The 24,740-nt window shown below is 35.4% G+C and overlaps 2 protein-coding genes and 1 long non-coding RNA gene across 9 annotated transcripts in view; 2 read left to right on the top strand and 1 right to left on the bottom strand.

Annotated features, from left to right (window-relative positions):
- The first annotated feature begins 1,663 nt into the window (after window positions 1–1,663).
- Window positions 1,664–5,540, top strand: ttc36 (tetratricopeptide repeat domain 36). Its single transcript, NM_001007388.1, is given in 3 exon segments — window positions 1,664–1,823; window positions 2,908–3,096; window positions 5,166–5,540. Coding segments are annotated over 3 exon segments (564 nt in total). The 5' UTR covers window positions 1,664–1,717; the 3' UTR covers window positions 5,435–5,540.
- Window positions 5,541–7,402: 1,862 nt separating this feature from the next.
- The window catches only part of LOC794432 (F-box only protein 40), a 38,146-nt gene continuing 20,808 nt past the window's right edge, over window positions 7,403–24,740 (bottom strand). Inside the window, exons 1-6 of one of the 7 annotated variants that reach the window (XM_073930066.1) lie at window positions 15,270–15,587; window positions 13,356–13,438; window positions 12,543–12,579; window positions 11,258–12,441; window positions 10,606–10,677; window positions 7,403–7,961 (exon numbers count right to left, since the gene is read on the bottom strand). In XM_073930066.1, coding sequence (XP_073786167.1) covers window positions 7,883–7,961; window positions 10,606–10,677; window positions 11,258–12,441; window positions 12,543–12,545 — 1,338 coding nt within the window. In that variant the 5' untranslated portion in view covers window positions 12,546–12,579; window positions 13,356–13,438; window positions 15,270–15,587 and the 3' untranslated portion in view covers window positions 7,403–7,882. Of the gene's footprint in view, window positions 7,962–10,605; window positions 12,442–12,542; window positions 12,580–13,355; window positions 13,439–13,538; window positions 13,667–13,837; window positions 14,133–15,269; window positions 15,588–16,093; window positions 16,148–24,740 lie in introns of those variants that run through there. The other 6 variants (XM_073930065.1, XM_073930067.1, XM_073930062.1 and 3 more) reach the window with 6 other exon arrangements.
- LOC141378774 (uncharacterized) overlaps window positions 12,270–24,740 on the top strand; it is a 90,271-nt gene continuing 77,800 nt past the window's right edge. The window contains exon 1 of the long non-coding RNA XR_012394109.1: window positions 12,270–12,459. This is a non-coding gene — a long non-coding RNA (uncharacterized lncRNA). The remainder of the gene's footprint in view (window positions 12,460–24,740) is intronic.

The raw sequence follows: 24,740 nt of genomic DNA, 5'->3' as shown, positions 1-24,740 counted from the left end.
TTAGGGAAAATGAAAATACTGTATGAGTATGTTGTACTTCATTATTAACATACAGTATTTTGTTAAAACAACTTACATTCACTATTTTATAGTTTTTTCCTATACTGTAAAAATGTGATCAGTTACTTTAATTTTAGAGTAATCTTGTTGCCATAAAGGCAACAAGTTGATTTTACTTTAAAATGTCAGTAAACCCATTGACTTCACTTTTAGAATAATACACATTTGATTACTTAATAATTATAAAGAAAACATGTTTACTCTCTTTTTTAGGTAAAGTCAACTAATCCCTTTTTTTAGTGTAGAGAAGGGGTGCCCAAACTTTTTCCTATAAAGGGCCAAAAAGGGCCAAAAAGCAAACTTGATTGAGGGTTGTGGACCAAATATATATACCAAACCATATTTATTACATTTACCATGGGTAATTTCCTAATTTATTCGGTACTATTTAGAAAACATTGTTTTAAGTAAAGTTTATTTATAAACTAATTTAGAGAGGATTACGTGCTTATAATTGCTTGCAGGCGGTCCCGCATTATCCAATTTAAGATTCACCAATCAGACGATTTCTAAGCAACTATAATTACCCTAAGTTCCATGTAACTGCCATCTACATTTTGAAGAATCCCTCCTTCCACCCCTACACCTCCTACTTTGCTAGATGGTTATCACAGTGGCCAAATGGTTAGCACTGTTGCCTTACTGGTTTTGTCACTGTCACTGGTTCTAGATTTTAACTAATCTAGTCCTGGACTAGTCCAAATCGGCACCATAGACATGCTCATAGTAAGTAGTTATTAAGAGCAATCACTATCTGTTTATTAGCTATACAGCAGAGGAGTTCTCGAGATCTGCCCAAGATCAAATTCCCATATCACCTTGCAGACAGGAGGGAGCCCCAGGCTCGAGAATCTCATGAGCTCAGGGCTCTCTCCCGGGACAGTATGCCAAACAAGCTTTATAATACACTAGTCAAGCCTTTACGTTGACTTGCTCGCAGATATCCTATGCATTGTCCTCTATCTTTTAAGTGACAGTATTTACATTTTAAAAGCCTGATTCATTTACAACATTTAATTGAATTATTTAATTTTAATTTTTTATAATTTTTTTTTTGTTGCCTAGAAATAAAACAAAGAAAAACAGGTTGTGTTAAATTCAAAATGGCAATCTCTTTCAAAGGCATTCGCCCCAACCACTTCCCCATCATTCTCCTTCTCTTTACAGATGGGATGGCGGACCAAATCAAAGGTTACCATGGGCTAACTTTGGCCTGCTGGTCTTACTTTGAGCATCTCTGGTGTAGAGAGAAAAAACCCAGGCTGTTAATCATCAGGAACCTACTAGAAATCGCCTAATAATACTGCTCAAACATTTTATAGACTTAAAAATGTGAAATACAATAAAAATCCTGTTTTCATGTTAAAGTTTTTTGCAGTTCATTTTTTTATAATACATCACATTCTTGTTTGTTGAAAAGTCTGAAGGTGCTCCACACATAGTGACTTAGTAAAAAGCAGCACGCCTGTCTGGCTTTTAGTTCCTGAATATCCAACAAACCTAATCAAACACAGACCATCTCAAAGTCCTGCTTCCACCCCCTCCTCCTATTGGCTAGTGTGGAGTGCTAGAGAGAGAAATGCAGGGAACTCCTCTTTTCCTCCAGAATTGCATTTAGGTTTTAAACATTACTCTGGATCTCTACAGCCAGAGGAAAATGGCATCAGCACACGACAGAGCAGTTTTACAGGCCATATTCAACCCTACCAGTCCTATTGGAGATGTTCCTGGATTAAATCAAGAAGAGGAGTTGATGGATGATGGTAAGGTGAAGATCTATTAGGATTAAATGTAACAGCCAGATTTCATAAATTACCGTCTTGACAACAACAGAGTTCATTTAGCACTTTTAAAGAGTTTATAGATAGATATATAGATGAATGGATAAATGTATGTATGGATAGGTATATAGGTGGCTAGACAGGAAAACATATGGATGGATGGATGGATGGATGGTTGGATGATAGATAGATAGATAGATAGATAGATAGACAGACAGACAGACAGACAGACAGACAGACAGACAGACAGACAGGTAAATGGATGGATGGATGGACGGATAGATAGATAGATAGACAGACAGACAGACAGACAGACAGACAGGTAAATGGATGGATAGATAGATAGATAGATAGATAGATAGATAGATAGATAGATAGATAGATAGATAGATAGATAGATAGATAGATAGATAGATAGATAGATAGATAGATAGATATAAAAATATAAGTATATAGATGGATGGATGGATGGATGGACGGACGGACGGACGGACGGACGGACGGACGGACGGACGGACGGACGGACGGACGGACGGACGGACGGACGGACGGACGGACGGACAGACGGACGGACGAATGGATAAATGGTAAATGGATAGATGGCTGGATGGATGATGGCTGGATGTGTAGATAGATGGTTGGACGAATGGATAGATAGATAGGTAGACAGACAGGTAAATATATAGATGGATGGATGGATGGATGGATGGATGGATGGATGGAAGGCTGGATGGACGATGGGTGGATGTATGGATAGATGGTAGAAGAATGGATAGATAGATAGATAGATAGATAGATAGATAGATAGATAGATAGATAGATAGATAGATAGATAGATAGATAGATAGATAGATAGATAGATAGATAGATAGATAGATAGATAGATAGATATACAATATTACCTTAATATTTTTAAGAAAATGTTATCTTAAATTTTAGATAACCATTATTTTAGATAACCATTAACAAGACAGACTGTTGTACTTTATATTGTGTCTTTATTAAAAGTCTTTAATGCTATAAAGCTGCATATTCTTGTATTTCTTTCATATCCGTCTTTCTTTAGACAGTGCTTTTGACCCAGAGCTGGTGAAGCAGGTGAAAGATCTGGAACTGCAGGGAGTTTCGTCTGCTGAGTCTGGAGATCTGCCTGCTGCTCTTCAACATTTTAATCAGGCCATCAGTGTCCTTCCTCAAAGAGCTTCAGCCTACAACAACCGAGCCCAGACCAAACGCCTACTGGGAGACACCAAAGGTGACACATCTATGCTTTTTCTGATACAATCAGCTTTCCAATTTTAAATTCTGAAACATATTAATGGTGACGGATAGACCATCATGGAAGGACATGTTAATTGCAACACAATCTCACAGCAATTTGAAACTTTTTCATTTAGTGGCTAATTCATATGAATTCGTACTATCTAATTCGTACAATTTAGTACGATTTGCTTATCCCCCAATGACGGTTGGGGTTAGGGGTGGGGTCAGGTGCCACACCTCCTTTTTAAAATCTGAACTCGTACGAATTCGTATGAATGAGCCACTAAACTGGCAAAACGTAAAATACTTACGTTTTCTTGTGAGATCAGGCTGGTTAATTGCCATGTGTTAGGCTACACTGTAAAAAAAAGTCTATTATATACTTTCAAACTGCATTTTGGTATTTTGATATCTGCTCCATCAACTTTTCATGTTGAAATTTACAGTTATTAATTATTCACACTTTTAGAGATCTATAACAATATATTGACCGTGTATACAGAAATTAATTGATATTAATTTGTTTTAGTATCATAATTTACCTATTCAAGGGGCGACACAGTGGCTCAGTGGTTAGCACTGTCGACTTGCAGCAAGAAGGTCACTGGTTCGAGTCCTGGCTGGGTCAGTTGACATTTCTGTGTGGAGTTTGCATGTTCTCCCTGTGTTCACGTTGGTTTCCTCCGGGGGCTCTGTTTTCCCCCACAGTCCAAAGACATGCGGTACGGGTGAATTAAATTGGCCGTATGTGTGTGATTAAGTGCGTATGAATGTTTCCCAAAAATACATCATGCTGGATAAGTTGGCGACCCCAGATGAATAACGGTAAGGAAAATTAATTAATTAATTTACCTGTTCAACTTAATCTACAGACCACTAAAGTGCCAGTAAAAAGTCTCTTTGTTAAAATTGTCAAGTAAAAATTGGTCAGTGCAGATATAAAGGTCCCATAATGCAATTTGAAAGCATAAGTCAACTGAAACAAACAAACAAAACAAATAAACAAACAAAAAATAAACACCAGAGAATTACAGACTACTAATTAATGTTTTATTTATTTATTTATTTATTTATTTATTTATTTATGTGAAGTGACTGTAAAACACTAACAAGTTTAATTTCTCTTCAGACAAATTGCATTTACATCAGCAAAATATTGATTAAGATTTTCACAATTATTTTTTTTTTTTTAACAAATGTCATGACACGTTTAGAATAATTCATCATTTAGTGATATAATACATTTTACTCCACTTAACAAGCTATGAAGCCTGTTTATAGAAGAGAAACAGAAAACAAACCTTTTCTGATTTTATTTTTTAGGTCAAGGTTATTATTATTTTTTAAATAAAATAAAATTAAGTAAAAAAAAAAATAAAATTAAATATTATTTATGTGTAAAATTGTGAATCATACAATTATCACAATTCTGAGTGGGAGAAAACAAATTAGAAATCTTAGATATATTCTTGCAATTTTATTTGGGTTTGCAGCTCTGTCTTTCTCTGACTTATACGGCTACGTATTTAAATTAATTGTTTTAGAAAGTTTACCATTTTTCTAGTAATTCCAAATACACATCTTATATTTTATTTCATATTTTGCAGTTTGAAACTGGGAATTTATTTGCCTTGTTTTTAAATTAGAGTCAAATAATGTTCTAAATTAATATATATATATATTTTCCTTCGTTCATTTCTTTATTCCCTCCATTTGCATTCTCTTCTGATAAATGTCCCTTCCTCTGGCATACATAGAAAGACTATCTACCACAAATATCTTGACAGAACACTTAAAGAACACTCAACAAATATGTTTTTTTTTGTTTTTGTTTTTAAAGAAATATCAGTTATAATTGATGTCTTTTATGTTTTCTGTCTTTTTAAAAATTGTAATAATATTACTTATTAGTCAGTAACAGTAATCTGTCTTTCAAGCTTTCATATTTAAAATAACTAATGTTGCCTTTCCTGTAAGACATGTTTACATTTTAGAAAATTTATATGAGGCAACTAATTCATTTTTGTACATTGTATGTATTAAACCTATTATGTTTCTTAGGTGCAGTTGAAGATCTGGAGCATGCCATCTCTCTCAGTAATGGCAAAGGGCGCTCAGCCTGTCAGGCTCTGGTTCAGCGTGGGCTTCTTCTCAGGCTGTCGGGTCGTGATGAAGAAGCTCGGCTAGATTTTGAGAGGGCAGCAGCTCTGGGCAGTGAGTTTGCCCGGCAGCAGGCTGTGATCTTAAACCCTTACGCTGCCCTGTGTAACCGCATGTTGTCAGAGGTCATCAGTAAACTACGCAACCCAGAAGTGTCCGAAATGCAATAAAGGCAATATACTCAGAAATATATGAACTGTATTCAGGGAAAGGACTTTGTTAACGTTTTACTCGGTAGTTTTCATAAGTGAATAAAGTCAAAGAGTTTTCAAGTAATTGTTGTATAATTGGGATGTGGGATACACAAGATTGTTTCGACCCAGGAATCACAATTCTGCAAGTTTACATCTTAAAGTATATATAACTTATTATTTTATTATTATTTTTAATTATATTTTCATCTTGCAATTTAAAAAAACAAAGTTATTTATTAAATAATAATAATTATAATAATAATAATAATAATAATAATAATGATAATACATTGTTAAGCTTAAAACAATAAGGTAAAAAACAGAGTTTCAAGAAACTTGTGAGACTGGTAATATTATAAAATTATGATTTTTTAAATTACTCAATACTCATAATGTGTACATATTCTTATTATTTTGGAATGCAAAAATGAAACAATAACTACACTACCTGACAAAAGTGTTGTTATTGATCCCAGTTGTTAGAGCAACAAATCATAACTCGACTTCTAGTTGATCATCATTAATCATTACCTCAAAAAGGAGGTAGATTTTTCCGATGAATCATCTGTTGAACTGCAACCTAATCATCACAAATACTGCAGACGACCTATTAGAACCTGCATGGACCCAAGATTCTCACAGAAATCAGTCAGGTTTGGTGAAGGACAAATCGTGGTCTGGGGTTACATTCAGCAAGGAGGTGTGCGAGTGATCTGCAGAGTGGATGGCAACATCAACAGCCTGAGGTATCAAGACATTTGTGCTGCCCCTTGCATTACAAACCACAGGAGAGTGCAAATTCTTGAGCAGGATAGCGCTCCTTCTTAAACTTCAGCCTCCACATCAAAGCTCCTGAAAGCAAAGGTCAAGGTGCTTCAGCATTGGCCAGCCCAATCAACAGATGTGATCATTATTGAGCTTGTCTGGGGTAAGAAGAAGGAGGAGGCATGAAAGATTATTCCAAGGAATCTTGATGAACTCTGGGAGTCCTGCAAGAATGCTTTCTTTGGCATTCCAGATGTCTTTATTAATCAGTTATTTGAGTCATTGCAGAGATGATCGAGTCACCCAAGCTCATGGCAGTCATAAACAATAATAATTATTTTTCTACTTCACAATGACTTTCAATTTTATACTGTTTATCCTTACTTTCCTAATTAAATAATTCAAAATCAAGGCATGATCTTTTTTTTTCTTAAGAAAATAAGCGTAATCTAGAAGCCTTTGCCTTTCATTTAAGCCACTTCTGAATCCAAATGATCAACTAGAAGTCAAGTTATTATTTGTTGTTCCTAAAACATGGAGAGGCAACAAACTTCTGTCAGGTAGTGTATTTTAAAATTATCATATCTTTCTGGACATGTTAATAAAACTTAATTAATGACATATTCAAACATATTCAAACATAAAAGTGTCCAATATTTAACATTTTATACACATTCCTTGTGTTAATATCAATAGTACATTTTGTAATGACACAAATTAAACCCCAAAACAAGCATTTTCATTTGTGAAGTATACAAAAATACTGAAGACATGTTGCATTTTAGTCAGATTAAATTTGCAAAAGTGTTTTAATTTACATAGAAAAGATGTTAAATCCAAGTTTACACTTACACTTTTATATAACTTTTGTGGACAGAAATTGTCAAAATACGAATGATATAGTGCTCCATTGTCAGTGTAACATGTATACAAAAAATTAAACAACATATTTATTCCGGGCCTGTTTCATTTAAATATTAACAATAATGAATACTGAATTTGATTATTTTAGGGCTATGCTTTGTGATACTTAAATAATGTCATCATATTATTAATTTTCTAAGTATATTTAATAAAAGATATATATATATATATATATATATATATATATATATATATATATATATATATATATATATATATATATATATATATATATATATATATATATATATAAAATTTTATTTTATTTTTTTTTTTTTAACATGAATCCCTTTTTTCTCTTTAATCCATATGCATTTATCCATTGTGAAACATTTGTAAGTGTATTTTTCAGCCTCTAGATGTCAGCAAAGATCTTTCAAAGAAAACCATGTCATCATTTCCTCACTGTAATTTTGTTCCAGTCCTGACTTTGAGTTGGCTGACCTTTTTACCAAATGACTCTATGGGACACAAAAAAGGCAAACTGCTATTGACTGCTATAGGGTAAATAGTGACAAATTAACTATATCTTTAAAGTTAACACTGACCAATACATAAATGCATATTTAATAACATTGGTACCACAAGCAGCCTCTTAATCTCCATTAGCCTTGTCAGCAGTAAAAACGTTGTTGACTAGAGTCTGTAATTCCTCTCTTCCCTTCTGGAGATCTGTCATACTGGGTAACGCCACAGGTTCGCTTCTGATCTCCTTCTGGTAGAAAGGACAAACCTTCAGGTGTTCTGCCATAGGGGGCATGTCTTCAAAAACCCATTTATCCACCGGAGAGAACAGACTGCTAAACTCCCATGCCTAGATGAAGATGAGGAAGATATCTATCAGCACTATTTCAATAATAATAATAATAATAATAATAATAATAATAATTATTATTATTATTATTATTATTATTATTAATTATTTTAATGACTGGAATTATGATCTTAAAAACTCAAGTAACCTTTTTTGTCAGTTTGTGTAAACCAAACAGGCTACTGTGCAAAATAAATAAGAAACAATCTATAGAAAGTAACTAAAACCAAAAAAAAAAAAAAAACATTGTTCAAAGTCCCAACTGCAATCATAACGTTAGGTTGCTTGTTTTCTACAGGTAATCAGTGTATTTGGCATTAAAGTTAGCGACATAATGTGTGGAAATTTAAAAAAATGCATATAATCTAGTTCCAAATTAAAATTGATAACAAATACAACTGAAAATTTATATATTCTTTGGGTTTTATAAAAACATGATTTCATTCAAAACTCTAGCCCAGCCCAGGTTTGAGATCCCAAAGTGATGCAAAAGCCACTGGCCGGATCCCAACAACTGTGCCTGTCTTCATGAATGTCTGAGTGATACTTTCAGGCCATCTCAAACCTCAGGATCTATACATAAGTTGTTGAAACCAAATCATTGTCAAAACATTTCATGTGACTTCAGTAGTTCAAATATAATTGCATGAAGCTCCAAGGACATGTCTATGTTCCACAACCAATTTAAAATAACTTTGTAACTTCTGATACTCTGTTTTTACTTTGGGCAATATGACATATTGGCCACTGGAATCAGAAGCGCAACATGCAAGTGTTGAATTGCCTGTAGTTAAGGCACATTGGCGAACAAAGTTGTTTTTACAGCATTTTTTTTGTGCACACACATGTTTGTTTTTTGGGAGCTTGGACTTTTTTTGACAATGTTTCCCTCCCTGGACTGGGAGCATTGCGGTCTATGGAAGATTCAGAGCTCCCTGATTGTATGTAACATATCTTAAATTGTGTTAAGAAAATCTCAGGGGACTGAAACAACGTAAGGGTCTGTAATTTATTATAAAAAAAAATAATAAAAAAAAACTATAAAATATATCTATATATATATCTATATATATATATCTATATATATCTATATATATATATATATATATATATATATATATATATATATATATATATATATATATATATATATATATATATATATATATATATATATAGGGGGGAACTGATAGTTTAAATTAGGGGTGTCAAGCACAGTTCCTGGAGGGCTGCAGCCTTGCATAGATTAATTCCAACTGTGCTTCAACACACTCACCTGATCAGTATTCCTTCCTCAATATAAGTTATATCACCTACTGGTTTAACACGAAGATAAATTACTTCCCAAACAATGGATCAAGAGGGGAGAAAAACAGAGAGGGGGACTGACCACCTGTCATCCAATATCAAACCTTTAAAAGCATGAAGCCCACTGACATTGAGCCAGAGAGGGTAAAATGACCCATGTACGGCCTCTTTGCTGCTCTCTGACCCACATACCTCAGAGAACAGATAACAGAGGACAAACGTACTTAGGATGTTTATCATGCCCTGCAATACCGCTAATGTTCCTGAAATAAAATTAGACATGGTTGGAAAATATTTAAGGTTGTGATTGTGCAGAAGATTTGGAGACTCATGAGAGTCTTGTTATGAATCTTTAAATGAATTGTCGAGTATAAACCAAAATTAATAATAAAATCCCATTCAAAAGCACTGGAAAATGATCCATAGTTGATGTGAACTACTTACAGAAAATCGGGACTTCCCAGCTAACAAGAATGTTTTCAAATATAAAGATAAATATTAACTAATAACTTTTATAAATTGTTGTGTGCAATATATGATGCCCCGATTCGTACCTCAGTAAAAGGGTTTTTTCAATCAGAAAGTATTCAATTCAGCTTTATTTGTATAGCGCTTTTACAATGTAGATTGTGTCAAAGCAGCTTCACATAAATTCAATATTCAATACATTTTTGATGTAAGTACACAGTGAACTGACAGAAATAGTACAATCTCATGAATAAAAGGTACAAAATCTATCAATGAGATGGTATATTTTCAAAATGTACACTTTTGTACCTAAAAGTTCCAATTTTGTACCATTAAAGTTCCACAAAGTACAAGTTTGTATCTTTTAGGTGCTTAATTTGTAAATTGCGAGGTTCGTAGAGATCGGGGTAACAGATCCGGCATAATACCAGAGGAGGGAGAGGTGGCGGGGGGGGTGACGAACGAAAGTGAAGAGCCAAAGGGAGTGGGTTAGGTTGTGTCATGGATGAAAGTGTAGAGCAGGGGGTGTTGTGCCGCAGACAAAAGTGAAAAAGGGTTGGGGAGTTGCGGAAGAAAGTGAAGGGCAGGGGGTTGTGCATGTGAGGAGGGGGCGATCTGTAAAATTAATTGCTTAGGCCTGGTAAAATTAAGCCCTGCTAATATGTACCTTGAAGGTACCAAAAGTATACCTTCAAGGTACCAATTTGGACCTGGCAGGTACAAAAGTGTGGCTTTTTAAAAAGTACCAACCCAGTTACAGCCGTTGTGCCTTTATTACTGAAAGTTTATAGTTTAAACAAACAAACATCTGATTTAAAGTTGGAACCTTTGAAGAGTATGAAGAGATCAATTTGATCAAGGCAATTACCTTTTTACGTGCCCTCCAAGTGAATCCACCATGAGAGTATGTCTTTTTCTCCCATTTGAGTGACACCATGCCCTTCTGCTGAAGAACAGCACTGCAAACTTCCCTCATTAGCTGGGAAACTTGAGATAGACGACCCAAAGAAATGCTATCCAGAAAACTCACTATGTGTTGTAAGATTTCAAAAGGAAGTCTGCTCAAGGAATCCAAATTCTTGGCACGTTTGCGTTCGCTGTTAACGTTTTTTACTCCTTTGTAAAGAGATGCTGTCACTTCTGGTTGTAAGATGAAAGTACTAAGATCTGCATCATAGCTTACAGTGGCATAATATTTAGATGGCCGAAATTGCTTCTGGCTAAAGGTGCAACCGAGGTAAGCCAGTGGGCACCGCTGTAAAAACCAGCCAGTAAGGCATGATTGGATGTCTCCATGCACGTTCCTAAAGTGCCAGGGATATTCATCACGCCTGAAGGCATGATGGCACAGGTAAGTAAAGGCTGAGCATAATTTGTTGTGCCTCCTAGTAACACATTCGGTTTGAATTTGCACGTGTAGGCTTTGAGGCTGATCTGCAACAACATTGGCCAAAGTTGCATCACTTTTGAATGGAGCAGAATGGAAGTCAAAGGTTTGGGTGCCAACGTCAACATATAGCCCGTCGATCCCAACACTCTCACAAATCTGATGACCTTTTAATTCTCTTTCAAGAGAGCACAGCAGTGTGGATTCTACCACTTTTGCCTTTGGAAGCACTTCAGTTGCAATGCCTAAATCAGATGTGTCCACAGATCGGTGTGTCTTTTTAATCATTTGGGATGGATCCTTCAGATGGCTACGTTTGGCTCTGTAGCTGGTTGGCACATTGAAGGAGTGTATGGTTTGAACTTCAATGGGCTCTATATTGCCATAAACAAAATCTTTTTCTTTAGGCGTGCAAGCTGCCAGTTGGCCGAAGTTGATAAGCATGCATCCGTTGTGGACCAGATACATATTATACTCAGCCACGTTGACCTCTTTACGGAGCCTGTCAAGAACACCATCTTGCCAAGGAGCTAAACCTGTCCTATCAATGTCTAGATTGTCGGAATTCTGAGGGGAATTCTTGTCTTTAATCTGACAACTTGTATCCTCTAATTTCTTCACTGTCTGATTGCACCCTTGCTTCTCCTTCGCAAACATTCTCTCCCATATCCCGTAGTTCTCCAAGCAGGCTACATCTTTACTCTCAGCCAAAGCGAGACGTTCCTCTTGGGTTAGTTCTTTGATCTCTTCTCCATTAAGGCTATCCTCCAACGACTCTTCTGGGATTAAGATCTGAGACTCTGAGCACTCTGGATCAAGTCCTCCAACAGCACCGTCCAGTGAAACCGCAGGCTCCTCTACCTTCTCTATCAACTCAGGAAACAGTGTCTTCATCTGGATTGAATCAAAGAGAAGCTTCTGATCTCTAAGTGCCATTGCAAGGTCTAGCTGACTCATCCAGTTTGGATCCTGTAGAGCATTCCTATAGAAGGTGGTATCAGTCTCATTTACCGGCCATCGGTTCCATTCCAAGGTACATGTAACCACACTGGCAGGACACACTTCTAGATGCTGGGCAAGTCTTTTTCGTGTCATAGTCATGGGACAGCCATAACCAGAGTTGAGGCATGGTACTGTTTCTTTAGGGCATAGAAGACGATGCTCATCCTCTTTACAAAGGTGGAAGGCAGCTCCGCAGTTCAAGCGGCAGGAAATGAAGATACAAGATGTTGAGATTTCTATGGGAAACTTGCAGTTCCAATTGTGACATTTTTCACAGTGAGGATGAAAACCAGAACTGGTGGTCCTATTCTTGCCCTGGAGGTGACGTATGAGGTAATCACATTATTGCATTTTTACTGTTCGATACATAACACTTGCTTGTTTGAAAACAAAAGTGCATGAAACTCGAAGCTTACCATGACTGTTGATATTTGTTGTGTTTGAAAATAGACTCTGTAATGAGACAAGGGAATAGACGCTGAAAGGAAACAAGTCTCGGAAATGTTTCAGTGTTGCTATTGTCTAGACGATTATTGACTTGTCTTTCTAGACTAGACACAGCATAAAACCACATAACAAGACGATTCTCAGACTACACCGAATACATATTTACATATCAGACTATGATTTCCAGAAGAGAGAGAATAACCTGTATAACCTGAAGCTATTTGACCATGTGAATAGCAGAATTCCTAAGGTGAAGAATAACTAGGCTCATACAAAATTTGTTTTTAAATCCACAGATTTTGAGCCCGTCTATCAATCTATTTATTTACCTGTGTAAATGTGTGTAAATTTATTCTGGTTTATATTACTTTTAGTAATACTATTGAATAACATGCACATATTATTAAAATGTATGCACAATACAATTTGTAAAGTAATACTTTCTCTATTTTGGTGGATGTTTTGTATGAGAGACCTACTACTGTATAATATAAAATGTATTATTTTAATTTAGGTTTTCAGCTCTACACCTTCTGCAGATTTTCATTTAATTTATTTATGTATTTATTTATAAAATTAAGTGCAGAAATAGCTAAAATACCTAATCTGCAGACATGCTCTGGCCCACTATGCACCTTCAAGGATTGTTTTAGTATTTACTAAGCCTGTAAATATCAAACAGAGAAGAAATTCACCCATTGCTTTGTCAATACCATAGTACTATACTTGTCTATACATCTATGTAAGGGTCTTAAGTATAAATATAGGTCAGTCTCACTTACCCTTGGCTGCTCAGACGATGTCAGTGTGGCTTGTGTTTGTTTAAAGTGGTCTGTGAAGATGTAAATACCGTTCCACTGTTCGGCTGTTATAAATAGACAATCAGTCAGACTGAGCCTTTGTGAAAAGAGGTGACATCACACACAATTACAGTCTTTGCAGAAAGACTGATAGCACTGAATTACCAGACAATTGAGTTTTGCAGTGCTGAGTGAATATTAACTGATATCAAAAGGCTAATATGTTGTTTTATAAATAGCATATCTGTTCACAGAAACTCATCTAAGCAAATAAGTTGCAGATTTATTATCGTGTCTGTGCACATCCTGTCCACTAGATGTCAATACAGCACTTTGATACAGATTATGGAGCGTTTCAAGATGATTATTATCCCTTAGACATTGTTTGCGTCAAGACCAGTGAAGTTACATAAAACTGAACAGAAAGCATTAGCATTTAAAGAACATACATCTGACAATCTGACCTTTTTTCCTGCCTTTATTGATTCAACCTGCCTTGGTTTATGCTAATTTATCCAAGATCTTTAATCATTGGCTTTATTCGACTCTGTGATTTCAATGCTCTTTAAAATTACATTCAAAAACTAGTTGTGTCGACAACATAACAATGACCTTATTAGCATCCTTGGAGTATTAAAAACAAGTTAATCAGATGTTTGCTCTGAAGTGAAGCCAGTCAATAAAATGAGAAACTGCTGATGCCTTCCTAGTGAAATTATCGGTTCTCGCTTTCATTCAACCTGTATAAAAAAAATGGCCAATGCACGCAGGTGTTAATGATCATATAAATTTAGCCCATCAACAACAGACCCGCATCCAGTCTCATGCTATTAATGTCAAAAAGTAATTAAAGCCACCTTGCGATGATGTCTTTACTGCTAATACTACTTAATTAGGAAAGGGGTTTTATAGGTTCCCTCGGGACACGAAACTTTGCCTAATTTTAATGAAGAAAGTTTTAATCAGGACAAAATGAGTTAAATTGAAACGAGGCATTATAGTGAAGCTGTTTTTTTTTTTTTTACAAGCAGACAGACTAATAACAGATTAGAGCACCAGCTATAGCCACAAGAGGATGACGTGACCGTAGGTCAGCGCATCAAATGGAAAAACATCAACTCATTAAGGTCAGGCTACTCTGAATGTCAGAGCTCTGTGTCACGGGAAATTGCAGATTTCAAAAACCTCTTTTTAAACGTTAATACTCTGACAATGATGCACTCAAGGGGTCAAGGTTTGCCTTGTTGGAACGGGCAAATAGTATGTTTCTGCTTTGACGGTCAACGAAAAGTAGCTCTTTATTGGAAAGAAAAATTTAACAGCAAATGTATCGCAAGACGTCCATTATATTGCAGTAATTGTGTCAAAGCATTTAGGGAAGATCCGGGCCCTGTGCTTTCAAGACAGATAGCCTAGCAACTGCCATTTGAGATTAATGGAAATGCTGCTGCTCTCTACAGGTTTATTAGAAGCTCTTGAGTGCACCCATATGGCTTCATTTCTGACCTTTAAAATCATAATTTAGTGATGGATAATTAAGCTTGCTTGAAAAAGTACAAATTCTCTCTGCATTTTTGTAACTTATTAATTACCACACACACTCTTATTCCGCCATCAAACTTGAGCAGGGGTGCCCAAACTTTTTCTTATGAAGGGCCAAAAACCAAACTTGATTGAGGGTGGAGGGCCAAAGGGAAATATACCAAATGATTACATTAAAGCTGCCTCAGTAATTTCCTACTTTATTCATATTTTAAAATAAATAGAAAAAAACCTTGAATAGTATTAATAATTATACATTTGTTTACATTTTATATTGAACTTCTTACAATAAAAACATAAACACATGTATAACACAATGGTGTTCAATGCTAAATATAGTCAAGCTGCACCTGCCTTTGCCTTGATTTGCTCGTCAAGTGTATTGTCCTCTATCTTCGAGTGACAGCATTTACATTTTTAAAAATCTGATTCATGCGCAGCATTTATTTGAAACATTTTTTTTCAGTTGGCTTTTTGTAGCTCAACAATTAAACAAACAATCAAAAGGTTATGTTAAAATAGAAATGACAATCTCTGTTGAAGACATTTTTCCCAAGATTCATTTTAAATCTCTTCTCAGATGGGATGGCAGGCAAAATAAAAGGTTACCATGCACCAACTTTGGCCTGTGGACCCTAGTTTGGGTGTCTCTGCACTAGAGTTTGCACCTCCAAAATTCTGTCGTACGGTGCTGGGAAAAGGGGTGGTATAAAGCAAGATGATTAGACATTTTTAAAAAAATGTAGTGATTGGTCCATTTTTTATTTTTTTTCAAGAGAGGTCATGCCTTGATCTATGATTAGTCTCACACAGTCATGTGATGCAATTTTGCAGTTCACAAGCTTTTTGATCCGGTCTGTCCAGCCTGATCTCATGAGGAAACGTAAGCATTTTACGTTTTGTCAATTTAGTGGCTAATTCGTACGAATTTGTACGAGTTCAGTCGTACGAAAATGTACGATTTTAAAAAGGAGGTGTGGAACCCAACCCAGCCAATCACAATGCAGCAATTTACCACAAGGGATCATCAAAAGTATAACTGTACAACTTTGTAGTAATGCATTTGCATCTATTATCATTGTTTAATACATTTGTCTTTAATCTGTTAATATTTTATTATTTCTAGATATTTTCAACTAGTCTGATTGTTGTTTGATCATTTATAAGATACAACTTACTGCAAGAGGGCGACTGGTTCGAGTCCTGGCTGGGTCAGTTGCCATTTCTGTGTTGAGTTATTATGTTCTCCCCATGTTGGCGTGGGTTTCCCCCGGGGTTTTGGTTTCCCCCACAATCCAAAGACATAGTTGAATTGGCTAAGCGTAGTGTTTGAGTGTGTGTGTGTGTGTGAATGTGAAAGTTTATGGGTATTTCTCAGTACTGGGTTGTAGCTGGAAGGGTATCTGCTGCATTTCCTAGTACTGGGTTGCAACTGGAAGGGCATCCGGTGCAAAAAAACATATGCTGGAATAGTTGGTGGTTCATTCTGCTGTCATGACCCCTGATAAATAAGGACTAAGCTAAAGGAAACTAATGTATGAGTCCCGTAACATCCCAGTATTGTTCATTCAAAACTGAGTGTGACTTTGAAAGATGTACCTTGTATTGTTTGCTATAAATGAACTAATTGTTAAAGTACTATGTTGGAAAAAAATAAATATTTTACTGTAGTGTTTTGGTGGATACCAAATGTTCTAAATGCATATTACAATAATGACTCGAAAGATGTGTAATCAGTTTAAAAATCAGTTTTGTTCTAAAATAATTGAAAATGTACACCTTACTTGAGAAAATGGCATCAAACCAATAAAAACTAGAACATTTTAGACATTAGCGTTCTGTCTTACAATGCTAATGTGTATTTTGGAATCTCGCTTCCAACCTGATCTTTTAATTTAAGTAAATTCAGATCTGCTGCGACTTGGTTCACTTACTATTTCTTTTTTTTTTTCCACATTCTCCATAGTAGAAAAGTATTCGATTTTGATAGCATCCTTTTGGTTGCATCATTAAGGTCTTCACTTCTACTGTAGGCAAGTGTTTCGGAGTAGGTAATTAGACCTCAGGAGCAGGATTGGATAATCCTGGTCAAGACAATCTGGTACAGTTCATATCGAGAATTGAAATGAGGAATAAAGATGATGTTTGTCAAAGTCAGATGGAGTTCTTAGAATTTCAGAAATTTCTGATCTGATTGTTATGCGCAATCATGTCTAGGGTATAAAGAGAATAGTGCGATGTATCTTCCGTTATATATGATGCTCCCAAGATGATAAGGCAAAGTAAGGTGTAAACTGGTCAATGAGTGTACATTTCAACCCAGGCTTATTCTGAAAACGTAGCCCTATATACATTTCTAGAGATTGTGAAAAACGTTACAGAAGTGACTTTTTTTTTTTTTTTTTTTTTTGCAGTGGTTGTTTTCGCGAATCAACCAGAGGCTGCTGTGTGTGCATTTGAGATCTTAGATTTCTTTCATGCCTGTTTTTCTTGCGTAAATTCCCTAGAGCAGGGGTCACTAATCCTGGTCCTGGAGGGCCGGTGTCCCTGCAGGGTTTAGCTCCATCTTGCCTCAACACACCTGTCTGGATGTTTCAAGTATACATAGTAAGACCTTGATTAGCTTGTTCAGGTGTGTTTGATTAGGGTTGGAGCTAAAATCTGCTGGACACCGGCCCTCCAGGAACAAGTTTGGTGACCCCTGCTCTATAGGCTGCTGTCGACTGACTGACTGACCAACAGACTTATCTCCCCACCCCACCCCCTTCTCTAAGCCCAACCAATAGTGTTTTTAAAAGCACTGATTGACCCGCGCCCACCCACATCAATAAACCCAACCAACAGTTTTTCGAAAAGCAATCCAGAAAACGAAAAGCCCCCTGATTTGTACCACATTTTCAGATTTTACCACATTCTCACCCTGCTATTTACTGAATTATTTTACTGATTTATAAAAAAAAATTTTGGCATTTGTTTTTGTCTTACCTGCTTTCTTGAGCTGTTCTTTGCCAAATTTGAACCCCATCGCCGTGGTCAACTCCTCTCTGCATCTCCAACGTTCACCAATGTACATGGCGAGCTACTAGAACCACTTTTTTAACAGCGGAAAAGCTGTCCATGTAGACATAAGTGTTCAGCTGTTAGTGCGAAAAGGCACCCCGTTGTGTTAATTTTAAACACAAAATGCAGCCAAACAGACTTCTGGCCACATAGTTCGTGATCTTCAGAAATGTATATAGGGCTACATTTTCAGAATGAGCCTGTGTTGGTACATTCATACATTCATTCTGATGCATTACTTCTTTGCTTTGAAGCTACCGGTGAAATGAACCTTTCTATCAACAACTGACAAAAAGGCAACCAAATGTCACCTATAGCTACAAACTGATAAAGATAACTTCAATAGCATCAGGGCTTGTGTTGGAACAGTGTGCGAGTTTGTGTGTGTGTTCACTTGTTTCTGTGTGTATTTGCTGTTATGGAGCTATGAGATAAGAGGCCTGTTTCTGATAAGAGAACTGAACAGACTTCTGGGAGATGGCACATGTGGTTCACTTTGGCCGGCTGATGGAAACATGGTCTATTTAACACAGCCCATTTATCCTTGCTCCATATTTCACCTTCGCTTTTGTGCTAGTCGCAGCAGTGCACCTTGGTAATCTTTTTCTTGTTTAGAATGAATTATGGTGTTTGTATATTTTGGAAGGTGAGGACGGAAGGCTTCATCTGTTTATTCTCTTTGCACCCCATCTGGTTTGCAAACCTGAATACGGTGAATTTGGAAAGTTTAATGTCACTTCTTAAAGTTGCACCATGCTAAAAGGAAATTATGAGCCAAATCTGCCTGATCTCAGAATCAAACGTAACTATTTTTGGTATTGTCAGAAAAGTGTGTAATTCTTTCAAATATGCATGATTTTATTCGTAAGAAAAAGTCAGGGGTGCTTAAACTCGATCCTGGGGGGCCGGAGTATAGCTTAATTTTGTTCCAACCCCAATTAAACATACCTGAACGAGCTAATCAAGCTCTTTCTAGGTATAAAAAACTTCCAGGCAGGTGTGTTAAATGAAGTTGGAGCTAAACTATGCAGGACATCTAGATGTATGTTCAATGAATTGTATTTCTATATGTGTTGTCCTCAAAGTCTTTGATAGTTGGCATCATCTCTTCACAGGTCTTGGAACTCATCAAGTGTTGATGCACAATCTCTAGAACTGCCGGAAAGATCCAGTTTGTAGAAAAAAATATCCAAACTTCCCATCACTAATGTGTAAGGAAGCTAATGGCTTCCCATCAGGAAGCAGGCGGATAACTGGCAAACATTTAAATGGATTGATGAAATAAATAAGCTAAACGATGGGAGTCCCTTACAGCAACTACCGCTGAAACTGAAAGCAAACCAAAACAAACTCTAAGCCAGGTCATCTCTCGTCTTGAACTGCTGTCTTTCCTCATTTTAACTCTCCTCAGTGAGATTCGAGACAGCTGGCGCACACAGGTGACATTCGTTAAATGTCTCATGGATTCTCGAGATCTACCTGAGCTTAAACTCCCCTCTGGCCTTGCAAACGGGAGGGAGCCCCGGGCATGAAGATCTCATGAGCTCAGGGCTCTCTCCCGGGATAGCATGCCAAACTAGCTTATTACCAATCATCAGCTAAGTGTGAACTCTTGAAATTAATATAAACATACAAAGCTTACGGTTTTTCACTTCCACCTAAATAGACCACTTGTTTCATATCACCTCAAACTTCAGTTTCTCATAAAATATTGACCAATCAAATGCTCTATAATATCTGCCATGTCCCGCCTCCGTCAAGACGCTTCTCATTTGCTTTTCATTTAATGGCATTGAATAGAAAATGCACATTTCAAAGCACTTCACAACAATTTTAACACTTGCGCCACAGGCCTCTTTTCACGCCCATGGCTCTCAGCCCCGCCCAACTGCCTACTCGTTACAGTATGATTTTTAAAGAGAGGCCTGGCCTCAAAGCTCACCCTTAAGCCTCCCCGGGGGATGAGCATATTTTTTTTAGAATGTACGTGTCACATCAAACAATTTTATACAAATTAGCCACTACAACAAAAAGTTGCAAATTGCCACATTAGGTTGGCCAAATTCAACAATAGTCTGCTTATTTAATGTCATGAAGTATTTTCAGACAATGACAGCCAATATGTGATTGCTCCTAGCATAAAATTCCTATTATTTACAAATGTCAAACCTATTTGACTTTTCCATCTCTTTATTCTTAATACAGTAAACCTACTGAACACCCTAAAGTAGCTAGAAGCTATCAATAAGAGTGAGTAAATTAAACAAAATAAGTATAACTATTATGTTAGCAGCAGGTTAAACATATCACCTTAATGTAAAAGCTAAATCCAATCTGGAGTGAGTGACTACTGTATATTACTTCTGATGACAAACTGTGACCACTAACCATGTCTCTTATTAAAACACTTTCCATTCTCTCAATTCTAAAAAAAGAGCCCAGACATTTCCTGCATTAGATGTCAAGGCTTGAATAATTGACATTAGCCTGAAGTCTCTAGCAATATACAATTATAGACTTTAAATTCTCTTCATAGTAAAACTACCATTCTGAGAGGAATGACCCTGTGTGCCACACAGAAAGAAAGTAAATGCAGCCCATTGGAAAAAAAAAATTGCCAGCGGCGACTGTAATCATATGCATTGATTTCCGCACATTTTGTGGATCTTTCAAATTGAAATGTGCAAAGGGTGGCAGAAAAAAAAAGATGAACACGTATCTGGAAATGATTCATTAGTTTAGTTTTTATGTACTGCTGCAGTTCCAAAATAAGATGTTCACTTAGCAGCTCTGTGGCTTTCGAAAATAGCCACTAAACACCAATGTAAACCTGACCAATAGTGTTCAGAGATACAAACACAGAATAAAAATCATATTTACTGAAGTAACCATGCAATGGTAGCTGGTTTATATACACCTAAAAATGAGCTTTGCTGTTTGTTCAAATTACATTTTTAAAATGAGCTGAAAAAACTTAATTCTTGAACTTTTTGTGGGACATCATTTTTTGTTCAATCCACTTAAATTTATAAAAACAAGTAAGCTAACTTAATTCCTTCATGTTGTCCCAGCACAAATTGAATGTGGAACCCAGAATTTTTTTGTTGCAGTTTAAGTTTTCAGTCATGATTTGTGGCACCGCCTCTTCACTTTTCATATTTCACCCTCGTTTATTACTCCACCCACATACAGTGACAATCAGAGGACATTCTACAGTTTAACAAATATTACAGCTGTTGGACAACATAATGTACTTTTGAGGTGTTTAGATTGGAGCTATGCAGTTTATTTGACCGCCACAAGATGGAGACAGAGACTGCAAAATCCTTATAAGTCCTTAGAGTGAGAAAAACTCTTTTTCTACAGCTGATCAAATCATTATAAAACAGATACGTGATATTCTAACACAATCTCTCTCTTGAATTTTGTAGTTCTGTAGTTATACAGTAGCATAATCTACTAGTGTATGCTTTGCGTTGGCTTTTTCATTTTTTTATATATATTTTTAAATTATTGTGATCTCCCGATTGCAACAGAGAAATACTGGAAAATTTCTGTAGACTGATGGCAATTCATGTCGTTCAGCCTTATAATCTTAAAATGTGAACAAAATCAGCTGTTTTGTCATCACTTTAGACATTAAGCTAGAGAGTCATTCAAATACTAGCTCTAAAGTGTTTTTAAGACACTCCGTGATGATTGCGTCAGCCCCAACTTCAGACACGCCCTCTGTCAAGCCCCGTGTGAATGGGACGTAAGGCACTCAGCCTGCAGCCTCAAGCCAACACATGCCTCCCACTAGTGCCAATATACAGCCATATTGGATTGCTACTCGTAATTGTGATTATATAATGTCATCAAGCAACAAATATTGTGAATGCATAATAGTCAATATGCAAATAGGTTCTCTATAAAACCTTTTAAACATCAATCTATTCACTCCCCAAAAAAGGTTCTGCTTTTGTTACAGAAAACCAACCAAATAAATAAATTAATTAATTAATTAATTAATTAATTAATAAATAAAATTAATAATAATAATTATTAGTATTATTATTGTTATTACTATTGCTATCAATAATTTGTAAATATTTTGTAATATATTGTATATAACCTTTTAAAGATCAATATATTCACTACAAAAAAGGCTTCTGCTATTGTTACAAACAAACCAACCAAATAAAAAAATAACTAAATAAATAAATGAATGAATGAATGAATGAATGAATAAATAAATAAATAAATAGATAAATAAATAAATAAATAAGTAAATAAATAAATAATTATTATTAATATCTATCTATTCATAAAAAGCTACTGTTACAAACAAAATAAATCTGATAAATAACTGCATGCATAAATAAATACATGCCTGTATAAATATATATATATATATATATATATATATATATATATATATATATATATATATATATATATATATATATATATATATATATATATATATAGTGACGCGGTGGGTAGCATGTTCGCCTCACAGCAAGAAGGTCGTTGGTTTCCTCCGGGAGCTCCAGTTTCCCTCACAAGTCCAAAGACGCGTGTTACAGGTTAATTAAAAAAGTTATAATTGACCGTAGTGTATGAATGTGACAATGAGTGTGTTTGAATGTTTCCCAGTGATGGGTTGCGGCTGGAAAGGCATCTGCTGCGTAAAACATTTGCTAGATAAGTTGGCGGTTCATTCTGCAGGGGCGACCCCAGATTAATAAAGGGACTAAGCCGAAAAGAAAATGAACGAATAAATAAATGAATAAATAAATAAATAAAAGTCTGTGGTGATGGTACAATAATGTTTTATTTTCACTAATATTCATTTCACAGGTGAGTTTTTCATTTTTACGTCGTGAGCCATATGTTTCAACCTAAACAATGTTCTGACTTTCTGTGAAAAAGCTTACCACCCTTGTTACCCTTAACATCACGTAGATCTAATGTTGTGGTAAGAAACCTAATTACAGTTGAAAGACGCAAATATGTGGGCGACTTTCTCTTCATATTATGTCTCCAGATAAAGAAAGTGACTCCTACAGACTTTTGCTTCGAATGCATTTGTTAATAAAACTTATTTCACTGGAAATAAATGTTACTGTCTTCTATACATATATACAAGTCTCTTTTTTAAAGTGTGCTGGCATTTTTTCAATTGTTCTCACACTTGAAAAACAAAGAGCTCTGCATAAACGTACTGCAATCCTCAATTAATCACAGTCAGCATTTTAAAACATATATTTTTTCATAGTTTCCAGACTCCTTTGTTATGAAATGAGTTGGAGAGATTAAAAACTACAGGATGAATGTCGCAGGCTTGTTCTGAATATGTTACTAACTCATTGTCATTGTTCCACAACTTTATAGTATTGTGTATAGCAGCACATGATTAATATGCAGGCTCCCTTATTTTTTTAAAAAGTTAACAAATATTCACATAAATGCAAATGCCTGTAAATAAATCCATTTAGCTTGAGTATTTTACAGATTAGTAAACAGTTTCTTCTGTTACTAATCTAACAGTTTCTTCCATGAAAGCATGTAAACAGTGATTTTCTTGTTTTATTGATTGATTAATATCATCAACATAAAGCAGTGCTAGCTTTATTAGGCTGTATTTTTTCTTACCACAGCTTAATTTTGAAACCAAGTTGAATTTTTAATTGTATTTAATTTTAATTGTATATTAAATATAACTATAGCATATTTTAACAAGCTTTTTGTTTCTTTAAAATACATTATTACTCTCTCTCCATCAGTTTATAAATCTTTCAGTCTGCCAATAATGTTTAAGTACTTTTTTTTTTATTGATTTATTTAATTTTTTTCATAGGTATGGTTTGATTTAGCAGTAAAATAATGACTTAAAAAAATAAAATTAAAAATTATTTAAATGTTTTTTAATGTTGAAATAAAACAATATTTGTTTGTTGAAAGTAAATTAAACAAATAAGAACAAGATTTATGTAATAATATCATCAATTTTTTTTATGATGGACGAAAGTTTCAATACTATTTACACAATGTGAGGTCGATTTTATGTTTTAACGTGCAAAAAAAACAAACAAAAATTTTGGATTCAGTGTGCAATAACCTTAAATGTCAGTATTTGATGTCAATATGATGTTGGTTAAGGATGTTGTCTTGATGTTGGATTTTGATTACTTTCCAAACACAACCTGGAGTCAATCAAATATCAATGTCATTTGACGTCATTATTAGATTTCAAAATAATGATTAGATGCTGGCTAGACATTGAATTTTGGTCACCTGACATCACAACCAAAATCTAACCTAATATTAACGTCTTTGTTTTGTATATAACATTGTGTGCCGGCTGGGTAAATTAATCTATTGCAGTGGTTCTCAAACTGTGGTACGTGTACCACTAGTGGTACGCAGGCTTCCTTCTAGTGGTACGCGGAGGAATGAAATATGTCATGTACATGCTACATATATTTCAAAATTTATCAAAAATTGGGTATATTATATCCCATATATGACATAGCCTATATTTCTGAGGTAATCAGCCATGTTTTTTTAACTGTGCAGAGTTGTAGCTGCTTTACTGGGCCTACTACGCTACTGTATTTCAATACTGCTCATTTTGGTGGTACTTGGAGAGACAATTTTTTTCTGAGGTGGTACTTGATGAAAAAAGTTTGAGAACCACTGATCTATTGTGTAGAATATGGAGTTATGTCAATTTTGCCCCTGAATATTAAATTAGCCAATCTCATAGAATTTAACACATTT

Source organism: Danio rerio, chromosome 18, assembly GCF_049306965.1.
Source record: "Danio rerio strain Tuebingen ecotype United States chromosome 18, GRCz12tu, whole genome shotgun sequence".
Taxonomy (NCBI): Eukaryota; Metazoa; Chordata; class Actinopteri; order Cypriniformes; family Danionidae; genus Danio; species Danio rerio.
The sequence above is the reverse complement of the archived record's forward strand: the minus strand, read 5'-3'. Positions and strand labels throughout refer to the sequence as shown.